The following is a 26,875-nucleotide window of genomic DNA, read 5'->3' as shown; positions in this document are numbered from 1 at the left end:
GTCTTTAAAAGACTTTCCTGGGTTCCTTTGACTGCAGCTTGCTTTTGTGTTCCTCCCTCTCCCTCCCCACCATAGATTGTTGACCCTTGGAGTTAATCCCTACAGGTATTCAGTTTAATTTTAAGTACTGCTTGTTATGAGGTTCACCTTGGGGAGGCACTAATGGATGATTTGAGGGTTATTTTAGTAGGAGGTAACCTTAATTGGGCACCTCAGTTTATTCCTTCTGGTCCTTAGTCAGAGGTCTAGAGAGCAATGCTTTCAAATTGTCCATACTCTTCTACACTTAAACCGTAACTGCTGGAGACTGCCGTTTGACTGAAAATAGATTGTAAGGATTTAGGGGAGAGTAATGTGGTTTGGGCGATAATAAGGTCCAAAACGTGCCGACAGACTGCGTCATCAGGCTTGTTCCCTGAGAAGCTGTTCAAGGTGGAACACTTTGATCTGAACCTTGGACAGAGTAGTCTCTGCCGGCTGTCAGGAGAGTGAAGTGGTGCATGGGAGTCTTCTGATGCTACCAAACTCAGGCACTCTCAAGTTTCTTATCAAGATAACTATAGCCCTCTCGTATCCCTGGGAATTGGCATAGGTTATAGAGCCTTAGTTATGATCACATCCTTTTTTATCCAAAGACTTCCCTTGAAACACCTGGAGGTCAAACTCTCTCCCTCTCCGCACCCTCCCCGGTACACATCTTGTGTTCCTAGTTGCGATGTCAGAAACAGTGACCTAGGCTCAACAGGTGTTGAAATGTGGTGGTGGACCCAAATGGGAGACTCTTCCACCACCACATGGAAAGTTGGCTGAGTTGGGTAGTCACATAGGGCATTACATATTGTGTCAGTTATGTCTTGCTTGTGGGCCTAGGTGGTGCTCCTTCCTCTCCTTCCTGGGGGATACCCTGAAGGTGAAGTCAAGGTGATCGAGACCCATTTTGCAGTTTGGGGAAACTGAGGCACAGAAAGATCAAGGAATTTGTCCAAGGTCTCATAATGAGATCAGAGCCTGAACTTTTAGTCTATTCAAGATGCCTTTCACCAGGCTAGGGGTGCTTGTGTGACATTGAAGTTCTTTTGATTGTAAAAAGGTAGGCAGCTATGCTTGGAAAGAAGTATGACGAACAACTTTCTTCTTATTTTTTTCCTCTTGGGCTAATCTTCTAGGAGGTATGCTTAACATGACTAAATCCAAATTTTACTATTTCACCAAACCTGGGGTGCAAAAATCAGTGCATAATTGTTTTATATTCTCAGTGGCATTTCGAGCATGGGATCAGACCTCCTATGGAAATTTTGAGTCCAGTAGGCACAAATGCTTCACCTTTCCAGGCTCTCTGAGACCCTGGAGGCTTGCTTTTAGGCAGCGTCTCTGACAGCACACCATCCTTTATTGTCGTAATGACCACGTGATCTCAAGGTTGCTTCTTTATGTAAGACTTTCATTCCCATCATTTCAGGAGTCCTGGGCAGGCTCCTCCTAGAACACCTAGAATCAGTGTCCTTGCCTTTAAATTTTATTTACAGTGGGCTCCACACTAACCCTAGCTCCTTGTATTGGCTTATGTAAATCTTGAGCTTCACGTTCCTTGCGGCAAGCTACATGGAAGTGTAGTAGAAAGCTCATTTCCCCAAAATGTCGTTTTTTCCAAACCAGGATGAGTTTGGATAATTTATTTTATCTCATTTGGGTGGGGATAACTGAACAAAACCAGGCCAGGAGTTGTCTGAGACCCAGGCTCATTTTATTTAGCGGTCCCAGCTTTGTTTCTGTGAGGTGGCTCTGCTCCCAGTTAGTTCAGGTAGCTGCCTTTCTTCTTCTTGGGAGACCAAGGGTCAGTCCTCCAAAGTCATCACCTGCTCTGTGACTTGAATCTCTGACCAACCGGGACCCACTTCTGATCGCTCTTAATCGGAGACAGACTCAAATTGGGCTAAAACTCCCCAACTTGGGGCCGGGGATCTGCCTGCCCTCCAGGGAAAACCGGGCTGTGTGGGCCATCGGTTTGATGGATGACTGAGCTCCTACTATGTCTGAAAGCTGTCAACACCGACCATTTCCTTTTTTCACTTGCGCCTCTGCTACTTTATCCTTCCCTTGTTCACTTGCTCTGGTGCAAGTCACGTTCGTGTCAGTGCAGTACTAAAGAAGGGCTGGATTGGGTTTCTTTCGGGCGGCGCTAGCCAGTGGCCAAAGTACCCAGGTGCCAAAGGGAACCATGATGTTCAGAGGCCTTTTTTGTATGTTTTCAGTTTTCCACCCAGTTTGCCTCTGAAGCATTCCTCAGCTGATGAGTGCTTTATTTTGTCGAAGGTGCCTTTGTAACCCACTTCCACATTGCTGAAGTTTACTTCTATGGAGTCCTCTGTAAAAACTTGCAGATCCCTGCATGGGATTACAGAATGGCTTGGTCTGGCAGAGTGAGGGAATCGAGCTGGTTCAAGTGTATAAATTCTACTCAGGCTGTCCCCGCAGTGCAGGGGAGACCCTGACAAGCATTCTTTCTGTCCCCTCTCTGTACGTGGAAGACCCCACGTGACATGAGCGCTCTCCTGACTAATGGGTGGGTTTTTGTTTTTTTTTTTTGGTTGGGGAGAAGGTGCCGGAGCCATAGGGATTGCTTTTTCTCCTCAGGGCTTCTGACCAGGCTGGTAGCTGATAAAGGGAGAGGAGGCAAAGGGATGGAAGAAATGGGAGGTGAGAGAGAGGAGAAACAGTATTGCCATCAACAACTCTCCCCCCCGTGCTTCGGGGAGGATAGGGAGACTCTTGAAGAACTGAGCAGAATGTACTTGGGGGAGAAAGGACAAAAGCGCTAATGAGGATCCCCTTCTTTGGGTTTAGATTTTTTTGAACTGACCCTATTCATCTGGCTAATGCAATTGTGTGTAACTGAATTTATCCCTAGTTGGTTTAGCCCTAGTATAGATCTGCCCTTTGAGCCTTAGTCTAAATGAAAGAGGACCCCCACATCCCCCCTCATCACCAGGACCGTATTTGTGCCAGGTAGTAGCGTTCTCCGAGTAACAGCAGGTATTTTTTTTATGCCTAGGTTCGAAGGCCCAGCAGCTCCTACAAGGCCTGCAAGCCACTGATGAGAGTCAGCAGCTCCAGGCGGTGATCGAGATGTGTCAGCTGTTGGTCATGGGCAACGAAGAAACGTTGGGAGGGTTTCCAGTCAAAAGTGTTGTGCCAGCTTTGGTAAGAGAGACTTTTTTAGCAGGATGGTTTTAAAAAACATTATTCCTCTTAGACCCAGAATGTGATATTCTCCATACTTGCAATTAAAGAAAATCAAGCGCGTGTTAAGGTTTTTGATGCACAGACCTCCTAATCTGTTATTTTTCCATGCTTGCGGTGAAAAAATCAAGAGTAAGATATGTGGTGCTCAAAGCCTACTAGAGACACAGAGGATGGAGGCTGTTGGTTCAACCCCGGTCATGCTACCTAGGGCCTTGGGGCAGATGGCTTTGGCCCTTATGGAGCTGTTCTCTTATTGCCTCCTGTGCATGTCAGAGAAAACGACGATCGTCCTCTCGGGGCCATCGTTAAGGCCTTAATAGAAGCAAGCAGTCCTGTTCAGTCAGAACTTGGGACATTGCCATGCATTTTAAATAATCCGATTCAAATATTAGGAGGCTAAGGAAGAATGATGTGGACATCAACCTTGATAACAACCATTGGTTCGTGTGTTCCAACTCAGCAACTCAGACAAGGGGCCTGAAAGAAATGAAAAATACACGGCCTTCCCTCTCCCGAGAGACAGCATGGTATAGTGGCTAGAGCGTGGGCCTGGGTGTCGCAAGGTCATGGGTTCTAATCCTGGCTTCAGCACTTGTCTGCTGTGTGACCTTGGGCAAGTCACTTCACTTCTCTGTGCCTCAGTTACCTCATCTGTAAAATGGGATTAAAAAGACTGTGAGCCCCACAAGGGACTGGGACTGTGTCCAACCTGATTTGCTTGTATCTACTCCAGGGCTTAGTACAGTGCCTGGCATATAGTAAACGCTTAACAAATTTCACAAATTATTATTATTTCCCCTCTGACAGGACTTCATGGAAGAGTGTGTGTGCTCACGCATGCGTGCGCTGCTGCCTGCCAACACTATCCTCTTGCTCTAATAAATTGGGAGCAATTTGGGGATTTGCGGGGGAGAGGGAAGGGAGAGATATTGGGAAGTGCTGGAGGTTTCCGTAGGGCAATTAGGTCGATTTGCATTGTAGAGATTTTTGAAAGCTGCCACCATTGTTGTATTAAAAGCCACAGTGTTTCTCAGGCCTCTATCTGCTGAAACATTTCCTTATATCTGGTGTAATTCTGTTTTTCCTACAAACCTAGGAAAATGAATCTGGGGAGAACCTATCTGTGTCCTCCTTCCTATGCCCCTTCTATATGAAGGGGAATTTGAAAGAGGAATGGGAAAAATATTCTTGGACTTAAAATGAAGGTTTGGGAATCATTTTGAGTGTAAATTAAATTTGTTGACTCCCTCTGTCTTTTCCCTCAATTTCAGCTTGCTCCCTTTGGCCTTTCTAGAGTGGCAAGGGGTACTCAGCCTTCTCCTCTTCACCCACCCACCTCCCCCCTTTTTTTTTTTTGGCCTTTTGCCTCCTTTCTGAGCAGCTGGACTGCATCAGACCAAGAACAACACTGTCCTGGGTCAAGAACAACATGGCCTAGAGGAAAGAGCACAAGCATATGAGTCAGAGAGCCTGAGTTCTAATCCCAGCTCCACTACTTGCCTGCTGTGTGACTTTGGGCAAGTCACATGATTTCTCTGTGCCCCACTTCCTCATATTTAGCGTGGCTTAGTGGAAAGAGCACAGGCTTGGGAGTCAGAGGTTGTGGGTTCTAATCCCGGATCCTCCACTTGTCTGCAGTGTGACCTTGGGCAAGTCACTTAACTTCTCTGGGCCTCAGTTACCTCATCTGTAAAAATGGGGATTAAAAAATGTGAGCCCCACGTGGGACAATCTGATTACCCCATATCTACCCGAGTGCTTAGAACAGTGCTCTGCACATAGTAAGCGCTTAACAAATGCCATCATTATTATTATTATATTTAAACTGGGGACAAAATACCCTACCCAAACCATATGCTCCATGTGATTCAGGCACTGTGCCAGACCTGTTTATCTGGTATCTATCCCAGTGCTTAATACAGTGCTTGGCACACGGTAAGCACTTTACAAATATTGTTAGGATTATTATTAACTCATCGTCCATCCAACCCAGTATTCTGCTTCCAATTTGTAGCACTAGGGCACATGAAAAAATAGTAGAATGTTTACCCTCCTGGTCATCCATCCTCCTATGCTCATAATTCAGTTGTATTTATTGAGCGCTTACTGTGTGCAAAACACTGAACTAAGCGCTTGGGAGAGTAGTAACAGACACATTCTTGTCCACAGCAAGCTTCTTACATCCTTAACTTCCCCTTTGAATATATTAAATGCACACCTGTAAATTGCATCCATGAATTTCTATCAACCCTTTATGAACTTAATAATATTTTCTGCCTGCAACTCATTCTTTGTGCTTAGCATCCACTGTGTGAGCTTCTCTTCTTTTGCTCTGTTGTGAGCCTTTTGCCTGCAAGCTTCATCCCGTTATGAGATATGGTAAACAGTAATTCTGTGTTCACGCTGCCTACACCCTTCATGATTCTATAAATTTCAAACATTCCCACTTCCCATCTTTGTCTTTCTAGACTGAAAAATCCTAATCTTTTCATTCTCCTCAAGAAGTTGTCAGTCCATCTTCCCAGTCCTCTTGGTTGCTCACCTCTGTGTCTTTATCATATCTGTTTGGTATTTCCTAAAACTTGGTAACTGGAACAGTACAGTATTCCAGGTTCAGATGAACGGTGATTCTTTTTTCTAGTGGCATCACCTTGCTTTTTGTTCTCTTCCTGAAGTAATTCCACCTTTTGTTGGCTTTTTCTGCCATAGGACATTGGACCACTGGTAAGAGAGAATGTCTGTTGTTGAGCATTTAATCTAAATGCCTCATCAATTCATTCTGTTAGATAAGGAAAATACATTAGAAGTTAATCATGTTCGACCTTTTTTATATCCGTTGTTGTCACAACCAGAAACTCATATTGGATTGCAGAGGGAAAAACAGTGCCAGAATTCTGTTACCTAGGCAGCACACTGACCAACGGTAGAATGCTAGAGAAGGAAGTAGAAGAAGAAACCTGAATCAGTGAGGTCAGCAAATCCTTCGGGAGACTGGCGAGCAGGGTGTGATGGCAGTGTGGTATCACTCCAGACCGAATTGAAGGTCTGCAGAGTCAAAGTGCTGTCCAGTCTTCTCAGCATCCCATACAGGGGCTCCTCGAACAGTTCCACCAGCATCATTTACAGGCTGTATCATATGGTTTGGGCAAGATCATGTACAGGAGAGTTCTCTCTGGGTGTCTCCTGTCTCTTCTGTGTGTGTGTGTGTCTGAATATTTTTGAATATATGAGAAGTATGTACATGCATATAGTTATAGTACTGAATAATAGGTTCAAAAGCCCAAAATAGAACTGAAGGTAGGAACAACTATAATACGTAATGTCTTCATTATTTTTGTTGACTGTCTTCATTGCTAGAAATTAATCACTTATCTTGATCATTTCTCTACAGATAACACTACTGCAGATGGAGCACAATTTTGATATTGTAAGTGGGGGTAGAATCCAGTTAATACACTTCAAATTCAACTTAAATGATAATGCATTTTGAGTTAAACTTTGCACTTTTTCTAGATGAACCATGCTTGCCGGGCCTTAACATATATGATGGAAGCACTTCCCAGGTCATCTGCAGTGGTGGTAGATGCAATTCCTGTCTTCTTAGAAAAGGTAGCTCCGTTTCTGCCAAACCTTTCAAATAAGTTAAGGAAGTGAAACTGAATCCAGTCTTACCCTCTTAGGCAGGGAAAAGATCTAAGCCTACCATCTTTTTGGTTTAATATTGGAAATATAAACTGACATTTCACAGTTACTTTACACTTTGAGAGTCAAGTTCTAAAACTATACTCAACAGATTACTAGGCTCAAATTCATGCAAAGGACCCAGTCTGTAAAATCACAAGTTAGATTTGATTAATCCTTGTAAAAATAGCCACCAAATGTTGATTTACATAACCACATTAATTGTAAAAATTTCCTTGTAAAGCTGATGGGCTTTTTACCCCTTCAGTTCATTTTCATCCGAGAAAACCCAGATACAAGCCGAGTAACCTCAACGTGGTCATGAAGTAATGTATCTTTCACATGCTATGTGTAGGTGTAAGCCCCTTTTTATTTCAAAGTTTTATATTAATTTCTTTAGCAAATACACACTTAGCACTCTCTGGTGAAAACGAGAACTCGTGCCTTTTCCCTTGGAAAGCTTGAAAATATCCGTGAAGCAGCATCGTGTAAATGGCGTCATTTGTGTCGTGTGGTTGATCTTAATTTATGCTGGCATCTCGAGGTGAATTTTGTGTTCCAAGCCATTTGGTAAGGGTCAAGTGATTTGAGTCAGAAGGCCCGCGTTTCCATCGACCCACGCCTCAAATTTGTCGTAGTCGAAATGTCCTCAAGCTAATAAGACCCACCTCACATTTTTCTTTCCTGAAGTCTTCAAAGGTAGGCTGTGAGAATTAAATTGAAGCACAGACCTCACCGTGATTACTTTCTGTTCTAGCTGCAAGTCATCCAATGTATTGATGTGGCAGAGCAAGCTCTGACTGCTTTGGAGATGTTATCTCGCAGACATAGCAAAGCCATCCTTCAGGCCGTAAGTATTTGCTCTGAGCAGCATAAAAGGATTTCACCGACTCTTAGTTTTAGGCCCCCTTTTGTCTCTGAGCTCTGATTCTGATTTGGGCGTGGCCTGCGTTGCAGTTTTCCAAGTACCATTCAAGCCCAGCACTTTGGAAATTGGGTTAACCGCTGATAAGAAATATTTCTGTACCTTAACAGCTTTCTGTCTTTTTAGGGAGGTTTAGCAGATTGCCTATTGTACCTGGAGTTCTTCAGCATTAATGCCCAGAGAAATGCATTAGCAATTGCAGCCAATTGCTGCCAGAGTATCACACCAGATGAGTTTCACTTTGTGGCAGATTCCCTCCCGTTGCTGACACAGAGACTGACCCATCAGGTAAAGTATGAGCTAGGGTCTATGTTATGGCATCTTAAAAAATAAATAAATAACCACTGTATCTCCTTATTTAATAGGGGGCGGTTGAAGGATGGGGTATTTTGCCCAACTGTCCCTCCACCTGCCTCTGCTCCGATGCCTCTAAACGTCAGTTAAATGAAAGAAATAATGTTTTCAGGAAGTGCTGGTTCTCGGATGTCCCGCAGTAATCTTTTGGCCAAAATGTTGAATGTCCTTTTAAAAATGGAAAACTGTATATAGTATTCTGTATATATACTGTATTCATTCAGTTGTATTTGAGTCACACTGTACTAAGCACTTAGGAGAGTACAATATAACAATAGACACATTCCTGCCCACAACGGGTTTATGTATGTGTGTGTGTGTGTGTATATATATATATACTGTAATTGAAAAAGGCTCCCTGATGGTAAAGTTCACCTGCAAGTGCCTGTGTGACTGAAAAGGCCAGTGTGAGATCCACCATCCCAGACACATTGGGCACATTGTCATGTTTCCACCTTTTTTTTTTAATCCAGCTTTGATTGCTCAGAGAACTGGGGTTTTAAGTACTCTAGACAGTTGTTTCTCTGGCCTACGGTAGTTTCCAGGCTTTCTCAGGCCTGGGACTCTAACCTCAGGCTGCCTTAAAGTATTCTCTCCCCATTCAGCTCTGATAAAATGAAAATATGTTCTTGGAGTTGTTCATTTTGGGGAACCCGTTCCTACACTTGTGTTTCTCTATATTAGTAGAGGCTGGAATTGAATTTTGCAAGTCTTTGGTTTTCCAGTTAAGTCTCAGATCTGCATTTTGGGAATTGCCTCTGCAACTGGAGGCTTATTAAGAAAAGAAACTCCTGCAAATTTAACGGGGCCAATTTTTTTCTACTGTTGTCCTTTGAGAACCATTTCGTTACTTTTCCGAGTTAGTGGAGAACTGCTTAATTCGTATAAGTAGTCCGTTTGGACATCCAACAACAGGTACTTGATTCAGGTTGCCTACCTCGATTGGGTTTGATTTTCTTGGAGAAATGTCCTACATAGGAAATATTTATGTTTTTGCTTGGTTCAGGGCTAATCAAGTCCCTGCACCCCAGCTGTGAGGGATGTTCAGGTAGGATTCAGTGAATTTTCCTTGGAAGCCCTCTACAAAATGAATTTTCGAACATCACAGTTATTTATATATATATTTTTTCCAGGATAAAAAGTCAGTAGAAAGCACTTGCCTGTGTTTTGCACGACTAGTAGACAACTTCCAACACGAGGAGGTGAGCTTTCTAACGGGGGCACTCTTTTTGGGATGTGAGAAGTCTTGAGTCTGGGATTTTAAAAAATCTAATCCTTTTCCTCTCTCTTTCCTTTTTCCCTTCCCTGTTTCTGGTGAAGAACTTGCTTCAACAGGTGGCCTCTAAGGATTTGCTGACCAATATTCAGCAACTCTTGGTAGTGACACCTCCCATTTTGAGCTCGGGGATGTTCATAATGGTGGTGCGCATGTTTTCTCTGATGTGCTCCAACTGTCCTACTCTAGCGGTTCAACTTATGAAGCAAAGTAAGTGCAACTGTCCACTCCCCTCCACACACACAAACGCTCACACCCACCCTACCACCTCCCCGTCCCCGCTTCTTGGGGAAAATGGAATGGTTAGGAAGGACTTTTTTGAATATTAGCATGTGGAAACAGCTTTGCCTGGTGGAAAGGGCACAGGCATGAGAGTCTGAGGATTGTCAAGTCAAACTCACAAGTGTTGGTCGAGTGCATTTGCCTGGATTTTAGAAAAAGTCCCCCCCAATGAAGATGGTGTCTAATTTAGGGGTGGCTTGGAATTTTCTTCTCCTAGTCATTAGGGCAGTGAGCCCTCTTCCCTGGTTATATTTCTGTTTAGTATGAATGTAGATTCTTGCTGTGGGTGAACCTTTTGTAATAGTTGGAAGTCAGATGACATAATGGGAATACTCCAGAGAGTTCCATACATGTTTTCCAGTAACATCTCCCCACTTTTTGAGGCTCTTGCGGAGAAGCAGGGAGGGAAAGTTGTCTGATGTAATGGGGAGAGTGGAACACAAGTTTTATTTACACTTGTGTGCATTTGTTGGCCTAAATGTGCCACCCAGACAACCCAAGGTAAGGGGACTACTAGGGCCCTTCTGCTTGGCATGATAGCTGCTGGCTCAGATGCTAGGAACCACTGTTTCTTCCCTGGCTCTGGGGATTTTTTTGTGATATACTAGCGGTGTGGACTGATGGCAAGAGCATGGGGCTGGGAGTCAGACGGCCCCGGTTCTAATCTTGACAATGCCACTTGCCTGTTATGTGACCTAGGGCAAGTCACTTAGCTTCTCTGTGCCTCAGTTTCTCCTCTAGATTGTAAGCTCGTTGTGGACAGGGAACGTGTTTGTTATATATTTTACTCTCCGAAGCACTCAAATGCAGTCCTCTGCACACAGTAAGCACTCAATAATGGTTGACTGACTGATTCACTATAAAATGGGGTGAAATACCTGTTTTCCCTCTTACTGTGCACCCCATGTAGGACAGGAATTGTGTCCAACTTGGTTATCTTGAGTCTATCCCAAAGCTTGGGGCTTAGCGTACACCACAATAATGATAGTAATACTAATAATGATGATGATGTTAGTGTCACCCTGTATACGAAGGCAGAATGGATAATGAAATGGAAAACCCGAAACTCAAAGTGAAATAGCAGTAAAAGACATAGCAGATCCAGTTACAGTTGGTGTGGATTTTGGGGGTTTTGATAAAAAAAAATATATAATTGGGGATATTTGAAGGTTTTACTAATATGGGCAAGTCAAGTTCACAGTCCTGAATTTCAGGGTTGATTTTTAGGCTTTTGCCTTGGTATTTGATCCAGTACCATTTGCCATGGTCGCTGTTTCCTCATAAGACCATATTTATTCACATAATTGCCTCTGCCTCATAATTCTTCCCTCTGCCCTCGAAAAAATTCGGAGGAGGAATTAAAAGGTTATTTTTTGTAAGCACTGTTATCCGTGCACATTGGGGTAAGAAGAGAATAATGAGAATGGACTTGGCCACAGATACAGACTCCCATTTGGAGACAACCAATCAATGGTATTTATTGAGTGCTTACTTTATGGAGAGCACCGTACTAAGTATTTCAGAGACTACTAGAGAACGGAGTTGGTAGACACATTCCCGGCTGTCAAGGAGCTACATTGCAGAGGGGGGAGGCAGACATTAAAATCAATTATGGGGTTAAGGGTAAAATCGGAGAAGTAGAGGCAGCAGGTGTAGACAACTCAAAAAATTTGGAGAGGAATGGTAGGCGAGAGATGGGTCAATAACCGGAGGGAGCTGTGAGGTCAAGATGGGTCAATAACCGGAGGGAGCCGTGAGGTCAAGGGAGGGTTTTCTGGAAGGAAGTTTCTTCATTGAGTTTTATGGGCTCTGGGTAGGAAGAAGAGAAAGGAGTGATTGAATGCCTACTGTGTGCTAAACTTGAGAGTGCAGTAGGGAAGACAGTCTCAAATGCCCTCTTACTTTCTCCTCCCTGCATAAAACAGGACTTCCTCTCCCGTAATATTCTTCTCTTTTTGCCGGCTCCACTTAATGGTAAATTTAGTTCTTACAGCACCCCACGTAATAGCTGCTTCCTTGGTTTTGAATTGCCAAAGTTATGCAAAAAAAAATTTAGTCTAGATTTCTGTAGACTGTAAATTCCTTGTTCCAAGTGTTGAGTACAGTGCTCTGTACACAGTAAGCACTCAAAGTCCATTTACTGGTCGATTGAAAAATGTGGGGTGATTATGCAAATACATGTACTATAAATCATTTCTGGAATTTGCAAGTGGCTAAACGGATAAAACGTCACAAGCACCTGCTGGCAAGCGTAGATAAATAATGGCCACCATGGGCAATCTGGCCTCTCTCCTCTTCAGTCCGAACCTCACTCTGTCCATGTTACATTCCTTAAACTCAGTATCGGCTGGAAACATGTCTTTTAATTCTGTTGTTACTGTACTCTCCCAGACAGAACAGTGCTGTGCACATAGTAATCACTCAGTAAATACCATTGACTGATAATACATTATTCTTTTTTTTTTTTAATGGCACTTGTTAGGCCCTTACTATGTGCCATACACTGTACTAAGCACTGAGGCAGATACAAGATAATCAGGTTGCACATAGTCCCTGTTCCACAAGGGGCTCACAGTCTAAATCAAAGGGAGGAGAATTTAATCCCCATTTTACAGAACTGAGGGACAGACGTGAGTGCACATCTGCTCACGTCTCAGAAACCTCTAAAGGTTGCCCTTCCAGCTCTGCTTCAGACAGAAACTCCTCAGTTAGCTGCCTTCCCCACTTCTTTTCCTCTCTCCTCTATCACAACAACCCAGTACTTGCACTCACTCTAATACCAACCTACTCACATGTCCTCTTCTGCCCCACTGCTGACCCGTTGCTCAGGCCCTCCCCCCTGCCAGGAACGCTCTCTCCGTACACATCCGAAAGAAAAGATTCTTCCGACCTTCAGAGCCCTCCTTAAATCCCATCTCCTCCAGAAAGTCTTCCCTGACTCATCTCCCCTCCCTAATCAATCAGTCAGTAGGGAAGCAGTGCGGCCTGGTGGATAGAGCATGGGCCTAGGAGTGAGAAGGACCTGGGTTCTTATCCCAGCTCCATTACTTCATTTGTTTTTTAAGTTGTATTAAGTGCTTATTGTATGCAGAGCACTGTACTAAGTGCTTGGGAAAGTACAGTACAACAATAAACAGTGACAATCCCTGCCCACAACGAGCTCAGAGTCTAGAGTGGGGAATACAGACATCGATATAAATAAGCAGACATCAATACAAATAAATAAAACATATATATATATATATATATATATATATATATATACACACACACACCTAAGTGCTGTGGGGCGGGAAGAGCAAAGGGAGCAAGTCAGGGCGGCAAAAAAAGGGAGTGAGAGATGAGGAAAAGTGGGGCTTAGCCTGGGAAGGCCTCTTGGAGGAGATGTTCCTTCAGTAAGGTTTTTCAAGGCAGGGAGAGTAACTGTTTCGCAGATTGGAGGAGAGAGGGCGTTCCGGGCCAGAGGCAGGACGTGGGCCCGGGGTTGGTGGTGAGATCAAGGCACAGGGAGAAGGTTAGCCCTAGAGGAGCCAAGTGTGTGGGCTGGGTTGTAGAAGGAGAGAATCGAGGTGAGTTAGGAGGGGGCAAGGTGATGGGGTACTTTAGAGCCAATGGTGAGGATTTTTCATTTGATAGGGAGGCGGATAGGTAACCACTGGAGATTTTTGAGGATGGGGGTGACATTTATTTTCTATTTTTGTAGAAAGATGATCCAGGCTGCGGAGTGATTTATGCACTGGAGAGGGGAGAGGCAAGAGTTTGGGAGGTCAGAAAGAAAGCTGATGTAGTCATCTGGGCAGGATAGGATGAGTGATTTGTATTAACATGATAGCAGTTTGGATGTAGAAGAAAGCGCAGATTTTAGCCATGATGTGAAGGTGGGACTGACAGGATTAGGTGACAGATTGAATGTGTGGATTCAAGGAAAACGCCAAAGTTACAGGTTTGTGAGATGGGAAGGATGGTGGTGCCATCTACAGTGATGGGAAAGTCAGGGAGAGGACAGGGTTTGGGTGGGAAGAGAAGGAGCTCTGTTTTGGACATGTTAAGTTTGAGGCGACCGGAGGACATCCAAGTAGAGATGTCTTCAAGGCAGGAGGAGATGTGAGCCTGGAGAGAGGGCCAGAGATCAGGAGAGGATGTAGATTTGGGTATCATCTGCATAAAGATGGTAGTTGAAGCCATGGGTGCGAATGAGTTTTCCAGGGGATTGAGTGTAGATGAGCAGATTACTTGTCTGCTTTGTGACCTTGGACAAGTCACTTCACTTCTTTGTGCCTCCATTCCCTCACCTGTGAAATGGAAAATAAAGTTGTGAGCCCCATATAGGACATGGATTGTGTCCAACCTGATTATCTTGTATCTACCCAAGTGCTTAATACAGTACCTGGTGCATAGTAAGTGCTTAATAATACCATTAAAAAAGCATTTACTGAGTGCTTAATGTGTGCAGAGCACTGGATTAAGTGCTTGGTAGAGTACCTTATAATAGAGTTGGTAGACATTTTCCTGCCTACAAGGAGCTTACACTAGTGTATTATCATGCAAAGTATTCAAATACACCTCAAGTCAAGTACTTAACTGCTCACCCTCCCCACCTCCTCAGCACGTGGCTACATATCTATTGATTTTTAAATGTCCTAACCTTCTTGGTGTCACATTCCAAAATGTCAAAACTGTTACTGACAGTGAACATATTAATAATGTTGTCATTTGTTAAGCGCTTACTATGTGCAAAGTACCGTTCTGAGCGCTGGGGAGGATACAAGGTGATTAGGTTGTCCCATGTGGGGCTCACAGTCTTAATCCCCATTTTACAGGTAAGGTAACTGAGGCGCAGAGAAGTTAAGTGACTTGCCCAAAGTCCCCTAGCTGAGAAGCGGTGGAGCTGGGATTTGAACCCACGATCCCTGACTCCCCAGCCCGTGTTCTTTCCACTGAGCCATGCTGCTTCTCTAATCCATCCTCCAAATATACTAAATCAACTCATCTGCTTTGTCAGCCGGTCCATCAGTGGTATTTTTGGAACACTTTCCCAACCTCTTAGAATGGTGCTCTGAACAGGATAAGTACAAAACAGCAGAGTTGGTAGGCTCAAGGAGCTTTTAGTCTATGGGTGGAGACAAACATTAAAATAGGGATAGGGGAATTAGTAGGGTATAAGAGTATTCAAGTACCGTGGGACTCAGGTGAGTGTCAGAGTGCCTAAAGGGTACCCAGCCAAGTGCCTTGTTGACCCAGAGGGGAAAGTGGAAATGAAGGACTTAATCTGGGAAGGCCCCTTGGAGGAGATGTGATTTTTTTTTTTAAAGAGGGCTTTGCAGGCAGGGAGAGTGGTGGAAAGTCAGTTATGAAAGGGGAGGGAGTTCCAGGTGAGAACATGGGCAAGGGGTCAGTGGTGGTATAACCGAGATCAAGTTACAGCGGATTCATTCTTATTAGAGGAGCAGAGTGTGCGGATTGGGTTGTAGTAGGACATCAGCGAGGTAAGATAGGAGGGAGAGAGCTGATTGAGTGCCTGTTTCTCTTTGGCGTGGAGGTGGAAAGGGCATCCACTGGAGGCTTTTGAGGAGTGAACGAATTTCCAGAAAAACGAGGCAGGTAGCGGAGCCAAGTATATGGATTGGAGAGGGGAGAGATGGGATGCAGGGAGGTCAGCGAGGAGGCTAATACAGTAGTCAAGGCTTGAAATGAGTGCTTAGATCAGTGTAGTAGCAGTTAAGATGGAGAAGAAAGTGCAGATTTTAGAGGTGTTGTGAAAGTGAAATTTTTGAGGTTTTTAACCCAGATTTAAAACACATGTTCCAGGTAGAGGTCCAGCTAAATTGAACAAACCTTAAAAATTCACCTCCTGCTACTATGAGGCAAGAGAATGGAAAAATTCATTTTTTGTCTTCCCACTCTTCGTATTCCATAAAATAGTGTGTTCAAAGGACCAAAAAATACTGTTAGTGTAGGCTGATAGCTGTCAAACATTAAGATGGAGTCTTTAGGAGGAGGACTTCAGAATTACCTGAAGCTTGCATCAGATTGATTAGAATTAATGTGGCTTTTTATGAGAAATTAGGAAGGATGATACATGTATACTAGTTTTGAGGTGCTAAATAGAAAATGGTACTATTTTGGGACTTCTTTCATATATCATGAGTACCTCTTCCGTGATCCTTTTCCAGCTAATCCAGAGAAATGTGTTTTATTTGTATTGGCAAAGTCCTTACTTTGTGCTAAGCACTGGAGTGGATACAAAATTATGAAGTTGGGCACTTTTCCTGTCCCATATGAGGCTCACAGTCTGACCCCATGTTACAGATGAAGAAACTGAGGCAAATGGTTGCACAGTAGGCCTTTGACAGAGCTGGGACTTTTTACCTTTTTTTTCCTAAATGGTATTTATTAAGCTCTTCCTATGTGTCAAGCACTGTTCTAAGCACTGGGATAGATGCAGATCAATCATATTGGACACAGTTCCTGTCCCACATGACGGGTCACAGTCCAAGTAGGAGGGAGAACAGTCAGTGAATCCCCATTTTACTGTTGAAACTGAGGCACAGAGAAGTGAAATGACTTGCCCAGGATCGCAGAGTGGACATTTGGCCGAGTCAGGATTAAAATCCACGTCCTCTGACTCCAAGGCCGAAGCTCTTTCCACCAGGCCATGCTGCTTCCCAGGATTCCGTACCTCCCACTTAAACCTGGATTTCCCGACTTCCAATCCCCGGACTATTCAACTAGGCCAATCTGCCTCCTAGAGATATCTTTGAACATCTCTTCGCATGAAGTGTATTTGAGCTTCCTGATTGTAGCTCCTTGTGGGCGGGGAACATATCTACCATCTCAGTTGTATTGTGCTCTCCCAGGCGCTTAGGATAGTGCACACAGGTGCTCAGTAAATACCATTGAGTAGATTGGTTCTGCTTGTTCAAAAGCCTATATGTGTCTTTAATCACTATTTTATACCTCTGCCCACTGTTCCCATGCAACCTTTTGAAAGTGGGTCTTCCCACTTTCAAGTGGGAAAGTGGGGCTACAAGGTAGTAAATCTCCCATATTCCCTTTGCAGACATTGCGGAAACACTTCACTTCCTTCTCTGTGGGGCCTCCAACGGAAGCTGTCAGGAGCAGATTGATCTCGTTCCACGCAGTCCCCAGGAGCTCTACGAGCTCACATCTCTTATTTGGTAAGTTGGAAAGTCACGGATGTTTTCCGTATTCTTATAATTATTTCCGTGTCGCTCAAGGAACATGCTAAAAGGTAGGGCAGCGGTGTTTTGACTGTGCCGCTCTGGCAAAGATACGTGAATTACTGACGTTACAGGAAATGAATTACCAAAATATGGACCTGCTGTTCTTTTCAGTGAACTGATGCCATGCTTGCCAAAAGAAGGAATATTTGCTGTTGATACTATGCTAAAGAAGGGAAATGCCCAAAACACAGATGGTGCCATATGGCAGTGGCGCGATGACAGAGGTCTTTGGCATCCGTATAACAGGATTGATAGCCGGATAATTGAGGTAGTAGTTTCGGCATATGTTTTGTATTGGGACACTTAAAAGGGGGATTTAAGATGTTTCCTCACCATAAAGCACTTCTCTGGGGAACTAAAGTATTGACGTCACAGTATCATGGTCTTGATGTCCTGTTTTCTCTTTCGTTATTTAAAGTGAATGATTATTTGCCTGTTTCTGAAAGCGACCAGTTTCCAGCCTTTTAGAAAATGCCCTCCATTTCCAGTGCAGCCCTTGTACGTCAGGAACGAGTAAACACTTTGCCTTGAGGGCCCCATCCAGGTCCAGTGGCAGACGGTTTGGGCCGCACCTCCTTAACTCACCTTCTGCTCTTGTGAGGGTCAGGGCTCCTACTCCACAGTGGCCAGCAGCTCTGAGGTGTGTGGGATTTGGAAGTGCTGAATCCACAGAGACCCCGTGCAGCCTGGCTCAGAGGCCAGGTTTCAAGCTCCGACAGGTCAGGTATTATTCCCAGGCCGTTGTTTGCCCACCACTGCTATGATCAGTTCGATCTGACTAGCACCTCTGAGCCTTTTGTGGGCGGTCACATCCACTAAGACAAGTGTGGTCTAGCCGTGGGTCCCGTGTATCTCCTGTGGATGGTCTGTGGTGACCTCGGCTCTTTTCAGTTGTATTTATTGAGCACCTACTGTATGCAAAGCGCTGTACTGAGCGGTTAGAACTGTACTTAACTCTTTTACTAGAGTTCTGGTATCCAGTGTACTTCTCAGTGTAATGCTAAGGATGTGCGCTCAGTCCTCTCCTTCCCTCATGATGGAGGCAGGTTAGGGGCACATGCACATTACTGGAATCTCGTTGTTGAAGTGGTTTAGCAGCTTTAGAGCCCCAAATCACCCAGGGTTGGGGGACCACCTCCCAGAAGGAGTGAAGGGTTGGAGAGGGAAAGGTTTAATTTGGGACTGGAGATTTTAGCACCAGTCTCTGCTCCCAGTGTGGTGTGGAGGCCAGCGTTTACAAGCAGAGTTTCCCAGAGGAGTCCCAATGCCCCTTCCTCACTCTGTCACACAAGTGGGGCCAAATCAAATTCTTCCTCAGAAAATAAGCTTTGGAATTAGAGAAGTGTAGGATATTCTCAAGAGTAAGCGACACCATGACCCAAACCCCTGATGTGCCCGAGAAAAGGAAGAAAAAGGGACTGGTGGAAAGCTCTGAAAACTTTTTTTTTTGGTCAGGACTGAGTCTAAGGCATTATGTAGTGAGCTTATTTCTGTATTTACCGTATATAAAAAATATCTAAATATTCTCTCTCTGTGTAAAGCAGTTCATATATGTTGTGCATCTATGTACTGCTTTCAAATGCCTCTTATTTCTTCAGCAGAAGTTTTCTGAATGCCAACTATTCAAAAGGACGTATGGTGTGTTTCTGAAGTGTTAATTTTTTTCTCTCCCGTCATACACATTTACGATTCCTTTCTTTGTACTCAGGCAGCCCATCAAGTCGGTGAGGATGAAATAAGTTTATCTACACTTGGGCGGGTTTATACGATTGATTTTAATTCTATGCAGCAAATCAACGAGGACACTGGAACAGCTCGTGCCATTCAGAGGAAACCTAACCCATTGGCCAACACTAACCCTAGTAAGCCCTTTCGAATTTAATAGAACCTCTGAAGACATCCCCTAAGAAATATACCTAAGATAGATGAGCTCTGTGACCTAGTGGAAAGAGCACAGGCCTGGAAGCAGGAGACTTGGGTACAAATCCTGGCTCTGCCACAAGTCATTTCACCTTCTCTCTGTCTCGGGTTCCTCATCTGGGGATTAAGACTGTGAGCCCTATGTGGGACATGGACCATGTCCAACCTGATTAGCTTGTATCTATCCTTGTGTTAAGTACAGTACCTGGCACATAGTAAGCACTTATATAACCAAAAAAAGTGGAATTAATAAAATGGTATACATTCTAAGGGAGGCTAATAAGGTGAGGCACGGAATGCCTTCTGGAAGAGGAGGGTTTTGAACCTTAAAAGGAAGGAGAGGCTAATAGTAATAAAGATTTATTGGATCCTCATTGGGTTCAGCACACTGTATGTAACAAGGCCAAAAGAGGACTTCTGTAGTCAATCATTTGAAGGTGTTCTGTTTTCTGTCACAGGTGGACATTCAGAATTGAAGAAGGATGACGCCCGAGCACAGCTAATGAAAGAGGATCCGGAACTGGCAAAGTCCTTTATTAAAACATTATTTGGAGTTCTTTATGAAGTGTATAGTTCATCAGCTGGCCCTGCAGTCAGACATAAGTGCCTTAGAGCAATTCTTAGGATAATTTATTTTGCAGATGCTGAACTTCTCAAGGATGTGCTGAAAAACCATGCAGTTTCAAGGTGAGAGAGCATGTGCGTGCACGTGCATTCAGATGGCCAACATATTTTTTTTTCCCGTCTTCATCAGTGATATTTGAGTGACATCTACTGAACTAAGCACCCACAGTAGAAGTGAAAGATATAATCCCTGCTCTCTAGGACCTTAAAAGTCTGATTGGGGATGCTGACACAGAACGCCGTACAGCTGGGGAAATGGAACCAGTTGTAGCAAGAGAACAGAAAGGTGGATAGGTTAATAAATAGTGCCTAAATAGAATATGTAAACTCATGTGTTGTAAAGTGTGGCAATTGGCTGGGAGTGCTGAGGTGGTGAGCATTGGGGTATTAGTTCTGGGGAAAAGGAAGTTAAAGAATATGTCACTTAAGATTTAATGAAATATGCAGTGGTAGAAGAGAGAGGATAAGTAGATGGTAGAGAGTTGATTGGATGTTATAAAGCCAACGGTCAGATGTTTCTGCTTAAGAGGAGTGGTCAACCAGTGGAAATGTTTTGAGAATGCATATAGTACGAGGTTTCAGAAAAAGGGTCCAGGCAGAAGAATTAAGTTTGGACTGGAGTGGGGAGAGGGAATTCAGTAGTCAAGTTGGAATGTAGCAAGTGCCTGGACCAGTGGGTTGGCAATTTGGGTGGAGAGGAGGGGGTGGCTTCAGAAAATATTTTGAGAGATCTGGGGAGGAGAATAATAAGGTTGTTGGGCGGTAAACATGGGACCTGAGAAAGTTCATATCTCTTGGTTTCTATTTTAGCAGTTGAGAAGTTGGTGAAATCATCAGGGGTTAGAGTGAGGGTCTGCAGGCTTCTGGAGGGAATTAAAGGTCCTGAATTGTTGGTGGGAACTTTGGTTGTGGGAGTCTTTGGGAGAGGAAAAGTAGGGGTGGTGCTGAGCAGAAGGGAGGGTTGGATTCTGGATTTCCACTGTGTATCTGTGATTTTTTTTCCCCTAAGCTATATGCATACAAATGACTGAGTTCTTTATTTTTAGTCATATTGCTTCCATGCTGTCAAGTCAAGACCTGAAGATAGTAGTTGGAGCCCTTCAGATGGCTGAGATTTTAATGCAGAAGTTACCTGATATTTTTAGTGTGTACTTCAGAAGAGAAGGTAATGTAGTACGGTTTTCCCCCATTTTCTCTTTTTGTCGATACAAGTTAAAAGTTGGCTGCCTTCGCCTGGTTCAGGCTATGGAAGAGAAGGTTTTCTGATGATGTAAAAACTGTTTGCCCAGGGCATTTTCCACCAGACAGAGAAGGGAAAGCTTAGTAAGAGGATCCTCCATCCCTGTCCGGCATGTTTGGTTAAGTAGGCCACACTATCTAAAGACCTACTTACAGCCCCCGATCCCTCCTTGAAGGGATTTATTGAAGTTTTTAAGCAGCCTGAGAAGAATTTGGGTTAGAGTCATTTTCCCAGCCCAGGTGGAATAAACTGAATTTTAGAAACGAAATGGAAAATTACCCTGCTTTTTAATAAAGCTCGCACAGCCTAATAAAGGAAGAGGTTAGTCATCTCTTTTGCATGTCACCTCTCTTGGTCACACAATACGATGCATGTGGTTGACTTTTAAGGGCTTTGGATTATTTTCTTTGGCTGAGCCAATTAATCCTTTCTTTATAAAGGGGTAATGCACCAAGTGAAAAATCTAGCGGAGTCTGAGGCTTTGCTGACCAGTCCCCCCAAGGCGTGCACGAATGGATCAGGAGCTTTGGGCACCACTGCAACTATCAGTCCTGGATCAGCCTCGGTGGCCAGCAACGTACCTGCGGACCTGGGCTCCCCCAGTTTACAACACAGCAGAGATGATTCTCTAGACTTGAGTCCACAAGGGTAAGTGTTCTACTCTTGCTCCAAAACCCATTTCCAACCAGGGGTCATTAGTGTGTTCATGGTGTCATAAGACAAGTGCCTAGTAGCACTCTTTCTGTGTCATGTTCATGTGAACTTGGCTTCTTCTATGAATCGTATCCCAATTTCAGGCCTTTTTTAATGGTTTTTGTTATAAGGACTCACTATGTATCAAGCACTATTCTAAGCACTGGGGTAGGTACAAGTCAGTCACGTGGCTCACCGTCCAAGTGGGGGTGAGAACGGGTGTTCAGTCCCCATTTTACAGATGAGACAACGGAGGCACAGAGAAGTGAAGTGACTTGCCCGTGATGATGCTGCAGGCAAATGGCAGAGCTGGGATTAGAACCCAGGTCCTCTGACTCTCAGTCCTTGCTCTTTCCCCTAGACCTACACTGCTCTACAGGTCTTTGGGTCACTTCCAAGATTCTAGGTAACTGAGATGTCCACAGACTTTCTAAGATGGTCTGTTCTGACTCCCTCTCAGAGATCCTGCAATTCCAATTTAGGGAATCCAGCTTCCGCACAGAATTTCTAAAGTTGTCATTTATTCTTGCTGATATGTGGGAGGAACTTCCTTTTGAAACATTCTTACTGTAGTGTATGCCATTTGAAATCCACCTGTCTCTGTGCTGGCTTGGTATACCCTAGATTGGGGGTGTCTACCCTTGTTGGGGGGCAGATATTTTTCAGGGAGTATTGGTGAACTGGCCTGTGGTAGGGAGGAGTTGCTGATAATGCCCAATACTTGAATTCAGTAAACCAAACCCACCCTCCTCCTGCCATTTTTTTTTCAAAGAGAAGTTGCTCCCTCGCCTTAAGGTCCCTGGAAGGGTGGGTGGAGTTATGTCATGCAAATTCAGGATAAGAACAAAAGCCTTTCACTACTATCTCTGTTTCTCCCTCTTCTTTCCTTAGTCCCTCACCACCCATCCCGTCAATCTCCCGTATTTACTGAGTGAGCCCACCCACTTTAGGCTGTTCAGTCCCACAGTCACAAACTCAGTCAGCTGACAGTGTTTGTTCAGGGCCTTTCGTGGGCAGGACACATACCAAAGCCTTGGGAGAGTGCTGGTGAGGTAAAAACACAGCCCATACCCTACCTAATATAATGGGATACACTGGTAATTGCCAACCATTCTCAAATAGCTGGAGGGGAAAGACATGCCACTGGTACTAATGATAGCAAAGGTATGGAAGGAAAAATGGTGAAATAAATTAGTGCCAATAAATGTTAGTAGAGAATTTGCATAGGTTCAAAGAGTAGTTGTAGAAACATGAATGCTAAGGGCAGCTGTTTGGGCACCAGCCGGGGAAGTAACTCTTAATTGGAGAAGGCCTCTTGGAGTAGGTAGGTTTTTAGAAGTCTTTGAAGCTGGGGGAGATGTATGGTGTGAAGTATTTCAGAGGAGAAAGTTCCAGGCAGAAGGAAGAGTGGGAGTAAGGAAAGCGAGGTGGGGAGTCGAGAACAAGACACGAAAGGTCAGTTTGGGAGGATCGAAGAGTGTAAGCTAGGGTGCAAGGGGAGAAGAGAGCTGATAGAGGGAGAAAGCTGATGGAGTGCCTTGATTTCATTGGTCATTCGGTAGTATTTATTAAGTGCTTACTATGTGCCGAGCACTGTATTAAGCGCTGGGAATGTACAATTATGCAACAGATAGAGACAATCCCTGCCCAATGATGGGCTCACAGTCTAAACGGGGGAGACAGACAGCAAGCAAAACAGAACAAAACAAAACATCATCAAGATAAATAAAATCATAGAGATAGACATGTTAACAAAATAAATAGGGTAATAAAATATACAAATATGCACAATGCTGAGGGGAGGGGAAGGGGAAAGAGCAGATGGCGGGAGGAGTGGGATGGGGAGGGGAGGAGGAGCAAGTAACCGTCAAAGGTTTTTGAGGAGTGGAGTTATTTGGAGTTAGCAAACATCTGAGTCATTAAGGGCAGTGGTGGGATTAGAATGGATGGGAAAAGTGGTTGAGTTTCTGCACATGGGGAAGTAGTGTGGCCTAATAGGAAAAGCATGGGCCTGGGAATCGGAGGTCGGGGGTTCTAATGCTGTCTCGGCCACTTGCCTGCTTTGTGACCCTGGGCAAGTCATTTAACTGCTCTGTACCTCAGTTTCCTCAACTGGATAATAGGGATTCAATACCTCTTCTCTCTTGTACTTAGACCGTGTGACCCATGTAGACAGAGACTGTAAATGACCTGATTATCTGGTATCATCCCCAGTGCTTAGAGCCCCGAGCATAAAGACTGTGAGCCCCATGCAGGACAGGGGCTGTGCCCAACCCAACCTGCTTGTATTCACCCCACTGCTTAGTACAGTGCTTGGCACATAATACTTAACAAATACCACAGTGGTTTGTTGATGTTAGTACAGAGGTAGGCACATCAGTGCTTAATAAATATCACTATAAAAGAAACCAAAATTAATGGCAGTCTTAGATAAAAAAAAAATCTGAGTATTTTTTCTCCACGGACATGAAATGAGAGAGATAAGAGAGCTTGTTTATTCTGATTGCTACTTTGCTGTTACTGGGGAGCTGGCATTTCAAAAAGCACCCTCTCATTTGTCTGAGGTTTCCACCCTCTTTCCCCACTCGCCGTTGGAACCTCGCCGTTAAAACTCCTCCAGTGGTACCACTGACTACGTGGTAGGAGACATTTTCAGTGGACACTGAGCAGTATTTTCAGGATTGCAGGCCTCATCTACTTCCAGTTCTCTCCTCTTGATTTACACATAAACATTAACAATACGCAACATTTGAGCTAAGGGGACCAGTTCTGAGCCGGAGAGGTCCACTGAGAGTTTTCTAAGCTGAGGGTTAATCTTCCCAGCCTCCACCTTCGTCTTCTTGGATTGCAGTTGGCTTTTATTGTAGAAAATGGCAGGTTTTCCAACAGTGAAACTGAAGATGCTTGCAGTAACTTGAGCCAGGTCCATATTTACTTGCCTGCTGAAATTTCACAGAATTGTAACTCATCATCATATAGTAGTTAAAACAACAGCGACGTTGGCAAATGTTGAAATCGGAGGTGGGCTCACTATCTCGCTACTGAATTTTCCCCATTAAGCAAGTACCGTAATTGAGAAGTTATTTAAGCTGTGCCTTCCAAATACTACGGCGGCTGTACAGTCAAATCTGGAGTGGTTTTCCCCAACAAGGTCAAAGTTCCTTTGGGTCTGGGAAGAGAGAGGGATGGATGAGTTATTGCCACCAGTTGCAATAAGCTAAACCCAGTGATCGTCTGACTCGGACCCTACAACTCTCTTGTCATTTCGTGACAGCCGACTAAGCGATGTACTGAAGAGAAAGCGATTGCCTAAACGCGGGCCGAGAAGGCCAAAGTATTCACCTCCGAGAGATGACGACAAAGTAGACAATCAAGGTAATTTCCTCTTGTGATAGTTCTCAGGAAGAAACAAAGTGCATTCAGTGTAGTTTGCATCCCCTACACTTAAAGTTTTATTTAAGTGTCTCATTTTCTTTCCTTCTTAGCGAAAAGCCCTACCACTACTCAGTCTCCTAAATCTTCCTTCCTGGCAAGCTTGAATCCTAAAACGTGGGGAAGATTAAGCACCCAGTCCAATAGCAACAACATTGAACCAGCACGCACAGCAGGAGTCAGTGGTCTTGCCAGAGCGGCCTCAAAGGACACCATATCCAGTAATAGGTGAAGTGAAAAAAGAGATCTTTTCTCCTGTATCTATAGATATATAGGTTGTGCTAGAGCACAAGATAATCTCATTCACTCTGCCAGCCCCTTTGTGCTGGCGGGCAACCCTGGGCTGGCAGAGGTCAAGGAATTTCCCCAAGGAGGCAGAGATGAAACTTGCTGCTTCCTTGTGACCTCAAGTCCCCCAGGCAAGCTCCAGTCATCAGACCACACTCTCCACCAGTGCTCTTTAAGACGGACATCATCCTTGCATTCGAGCTGTGACTGCCTTCTCTGTCAAAATGGGACTCCTAATAAAAATGGGTTTCTCAATCCATGGTGGGGCTTACTATGTCTTCCTCATCGGGGTCCACCCTGCCCTGTTCAGGCTGGGTCGGTCCATTGGCTGTCAGTGAGACAGACCTTGCCACCCAGAGTGGAAAAAATTTGCTGGCTTTTTAAAAATTATTATTATTTAGTCATTTGCAAGCCATTTTCTGTTCAGTATTTTGTAAATTGATTTTTAAAGAAGTGAAACTAGGTGGAGATTGATTAAAATGTATTTTCATTACTTTTACTTTTGATATAGCATTCAAAGCACTATTTTTGTAAACTTTTTAGAGAATTTTCTTTCAAGTGGATTACCGAAGATTGGATTAGAGGCTCAATTATTTTTGAATTCCCGGAAGCTCCTGTTTAGTTAGCAGCAAGTAAAGTCCACCCTCCCTGAGGGGCTCATCGATGCTTAGGGTTAGTTCTCAAACTGGATTTGGGTCATCAAGATACCATTCCAGTTATAACAACCGTCACCTTATCTGAAGATGAGGTCGGAGACCCAATTACCCAACTCCCTACCCTACCGCCTCTACAAGGGCAAGTTTCAAAATGTTTAGTGAATTGAGGTAGCAAAAAGGAATCAGGCGAGATAGTCAAGGAGGGAGGGGCTTGTTTTATTAAGGAACTGAAGAAATGTATTCTGAATAAAAATTCTTGCGGAGAATTCATTGAAATGTTTGTTATTTTTGGTGATGGTACTTATCCTCTGAATGCCACACGTTGCAGCCATCCTCATGGGTTTGTGATCTAGTGAACTCATGATTGTTCACTCCCGAATCATTAACTTCCATTTGCCTTGGTCAAATAAGTTTTTGCCAAAGCTGCAAACTTCATTTAAAATAGCTTGGTGAAAATCCTGAGTTGTTTGCCCAATACCCTAATATAACCCCAACATACAATTCTTAAAAGAAGGCACTTGTTGTAGTAATCAAGACTTCCAGATTCATTCCGCCCTTTTTCCTGCATTTGTTATACTCGTTATAGGAATTCTTATACTGTCTCCTTTGAAAAAATACCTAGAATTACAGAATGTCTTTAGGTGCTAACCAACTTAATAAATAGTGGAAAAAAAAATGACCAGTGATTTAAGGGCATGATGGCACAGTTGCTGTGATTTACTTTGTCATTTCATACCCTATCCCTTAGATCGAGCCCCTGTCTGCTTTTCCTTAATGAAGACACTGACAAGGATTCCCTGGCTTTTTTCAACTCAGTAGCAGTGTTTGCACATAAAATACGGACTCCTAAAACTTTATTGTACCACTGAGAATGATATGGTGCCTGCTTTTGTGACTAACGTAGGCAAGCCAAGCTGTCCAGAGCCTGCCTTATACTTGCATGGGAGGCTTCCTGGAAATCCTTGATGTAGTGCCCTGCCTATAAGCAGGAACTATCCTATCACTCGGATGCCTTTC

General features: G+C 44.0%; 1 protein-coding gene across 18 annotated transcripts in view; it reads left to right on the top strand.

Annotated features, from left to right (window-relative positions):
• The window catches only part of TRIP12 (thyroid hormone receptor interactor 12), a 143,296-nt gene that overhangs the window by 82,579 nt on the left and 33,842 nt on the right, over nucleotides 1-26,875 (top strand). For 5 of the 18 annotated variants that reach the window (XM_039912589.1, XM_039912634.1, XM_039912640.1 and 2 more), the window contains 15 exons: nucleotides 3,053-3,201; nucleotides 6,635-6,670; nucleotides 6,757-6,852; nucleotides 7,682-7,774; nucleotides 7,976-8,137; nucleotides 9,337-9,405; nucleotides 9,524-9,689; nucleotides 16,822-16,939; nucleotides 17,117-17,276; nucleotides 18,714-18,867; nucleotides 19,363-19,612; nucleotides 20,596-20,714; nucleotides 21,230-21,437; nucleotides 24,757-24,857; nucleotides 24,968-25,142. In XM_039912589.1, coding sequence (XP_039768523.1) covers nucleotides 3,053-3,201; nucleotides 6,635-6,670; nucleotides 6,757-6,852; nucleotides 7,682-7,774; nucleotides 7,976-8,137; nucleotides 9,337-9,405; nucleotides 9,524-9,689; nucleotides 16,822-16,939; nucleotides 17,117-17,276; nucleotides 18,714-18,867; nucleotides 19,363-19,612; nucleotides 20,596-20,714; nucleotides 21,230-21,437; nucleotides 24,757-24,857; nucleotides 24,968-25,142 — 2,056 coding nt within the window. The remainder of the gene's footprint in view (nucleotides 1-3,052; nucleotides 3,202-6,634; nucleotides 6,671-6,756; nucleotides 6,853-7,681; nucleotides 7,775-7,975; nucleotides 8,138-9,336; nucleotides 9,406-9,523; nucleotides 9,690-16,821; nucleotides 16,940-17,116; nucleotides 17,277-18,713; nucleotides 18,868-19,362; nucleotides 19,613-20,595; nucleotides 20,715-21,229; nucleotides 21,438-24,756; nucleotides 24,858-24,967; nucleotides 25,143-26,875) is intronic. The other 13 variants (XM_029061961.2, XM_029061952.2, XM_029061906.2 and 10 more) reach the window with 7 other exon arrangements.

The sequence above is a fragment of the Ornithorhynchus anatinus genome, chromosome 1, assembly GCF_004115215.2.
Source record: "Ornithorhynchus anatinus isolate Pmale09 chromosome 1, mOrnAna1.pri.v4, whole genome shotgun sequence".
In the NCBI taxonomy this organism is placed as follows: Eukaryota; Metazoa; Chordata; class Mammalia; order Monotremata; family Ornithorhynchidae; genus Ornithorhynchus; species Ornithorhynchus anatinus.
This window is presented reverse-complemented; position numbering and strand designations above follow the sequence as displayed.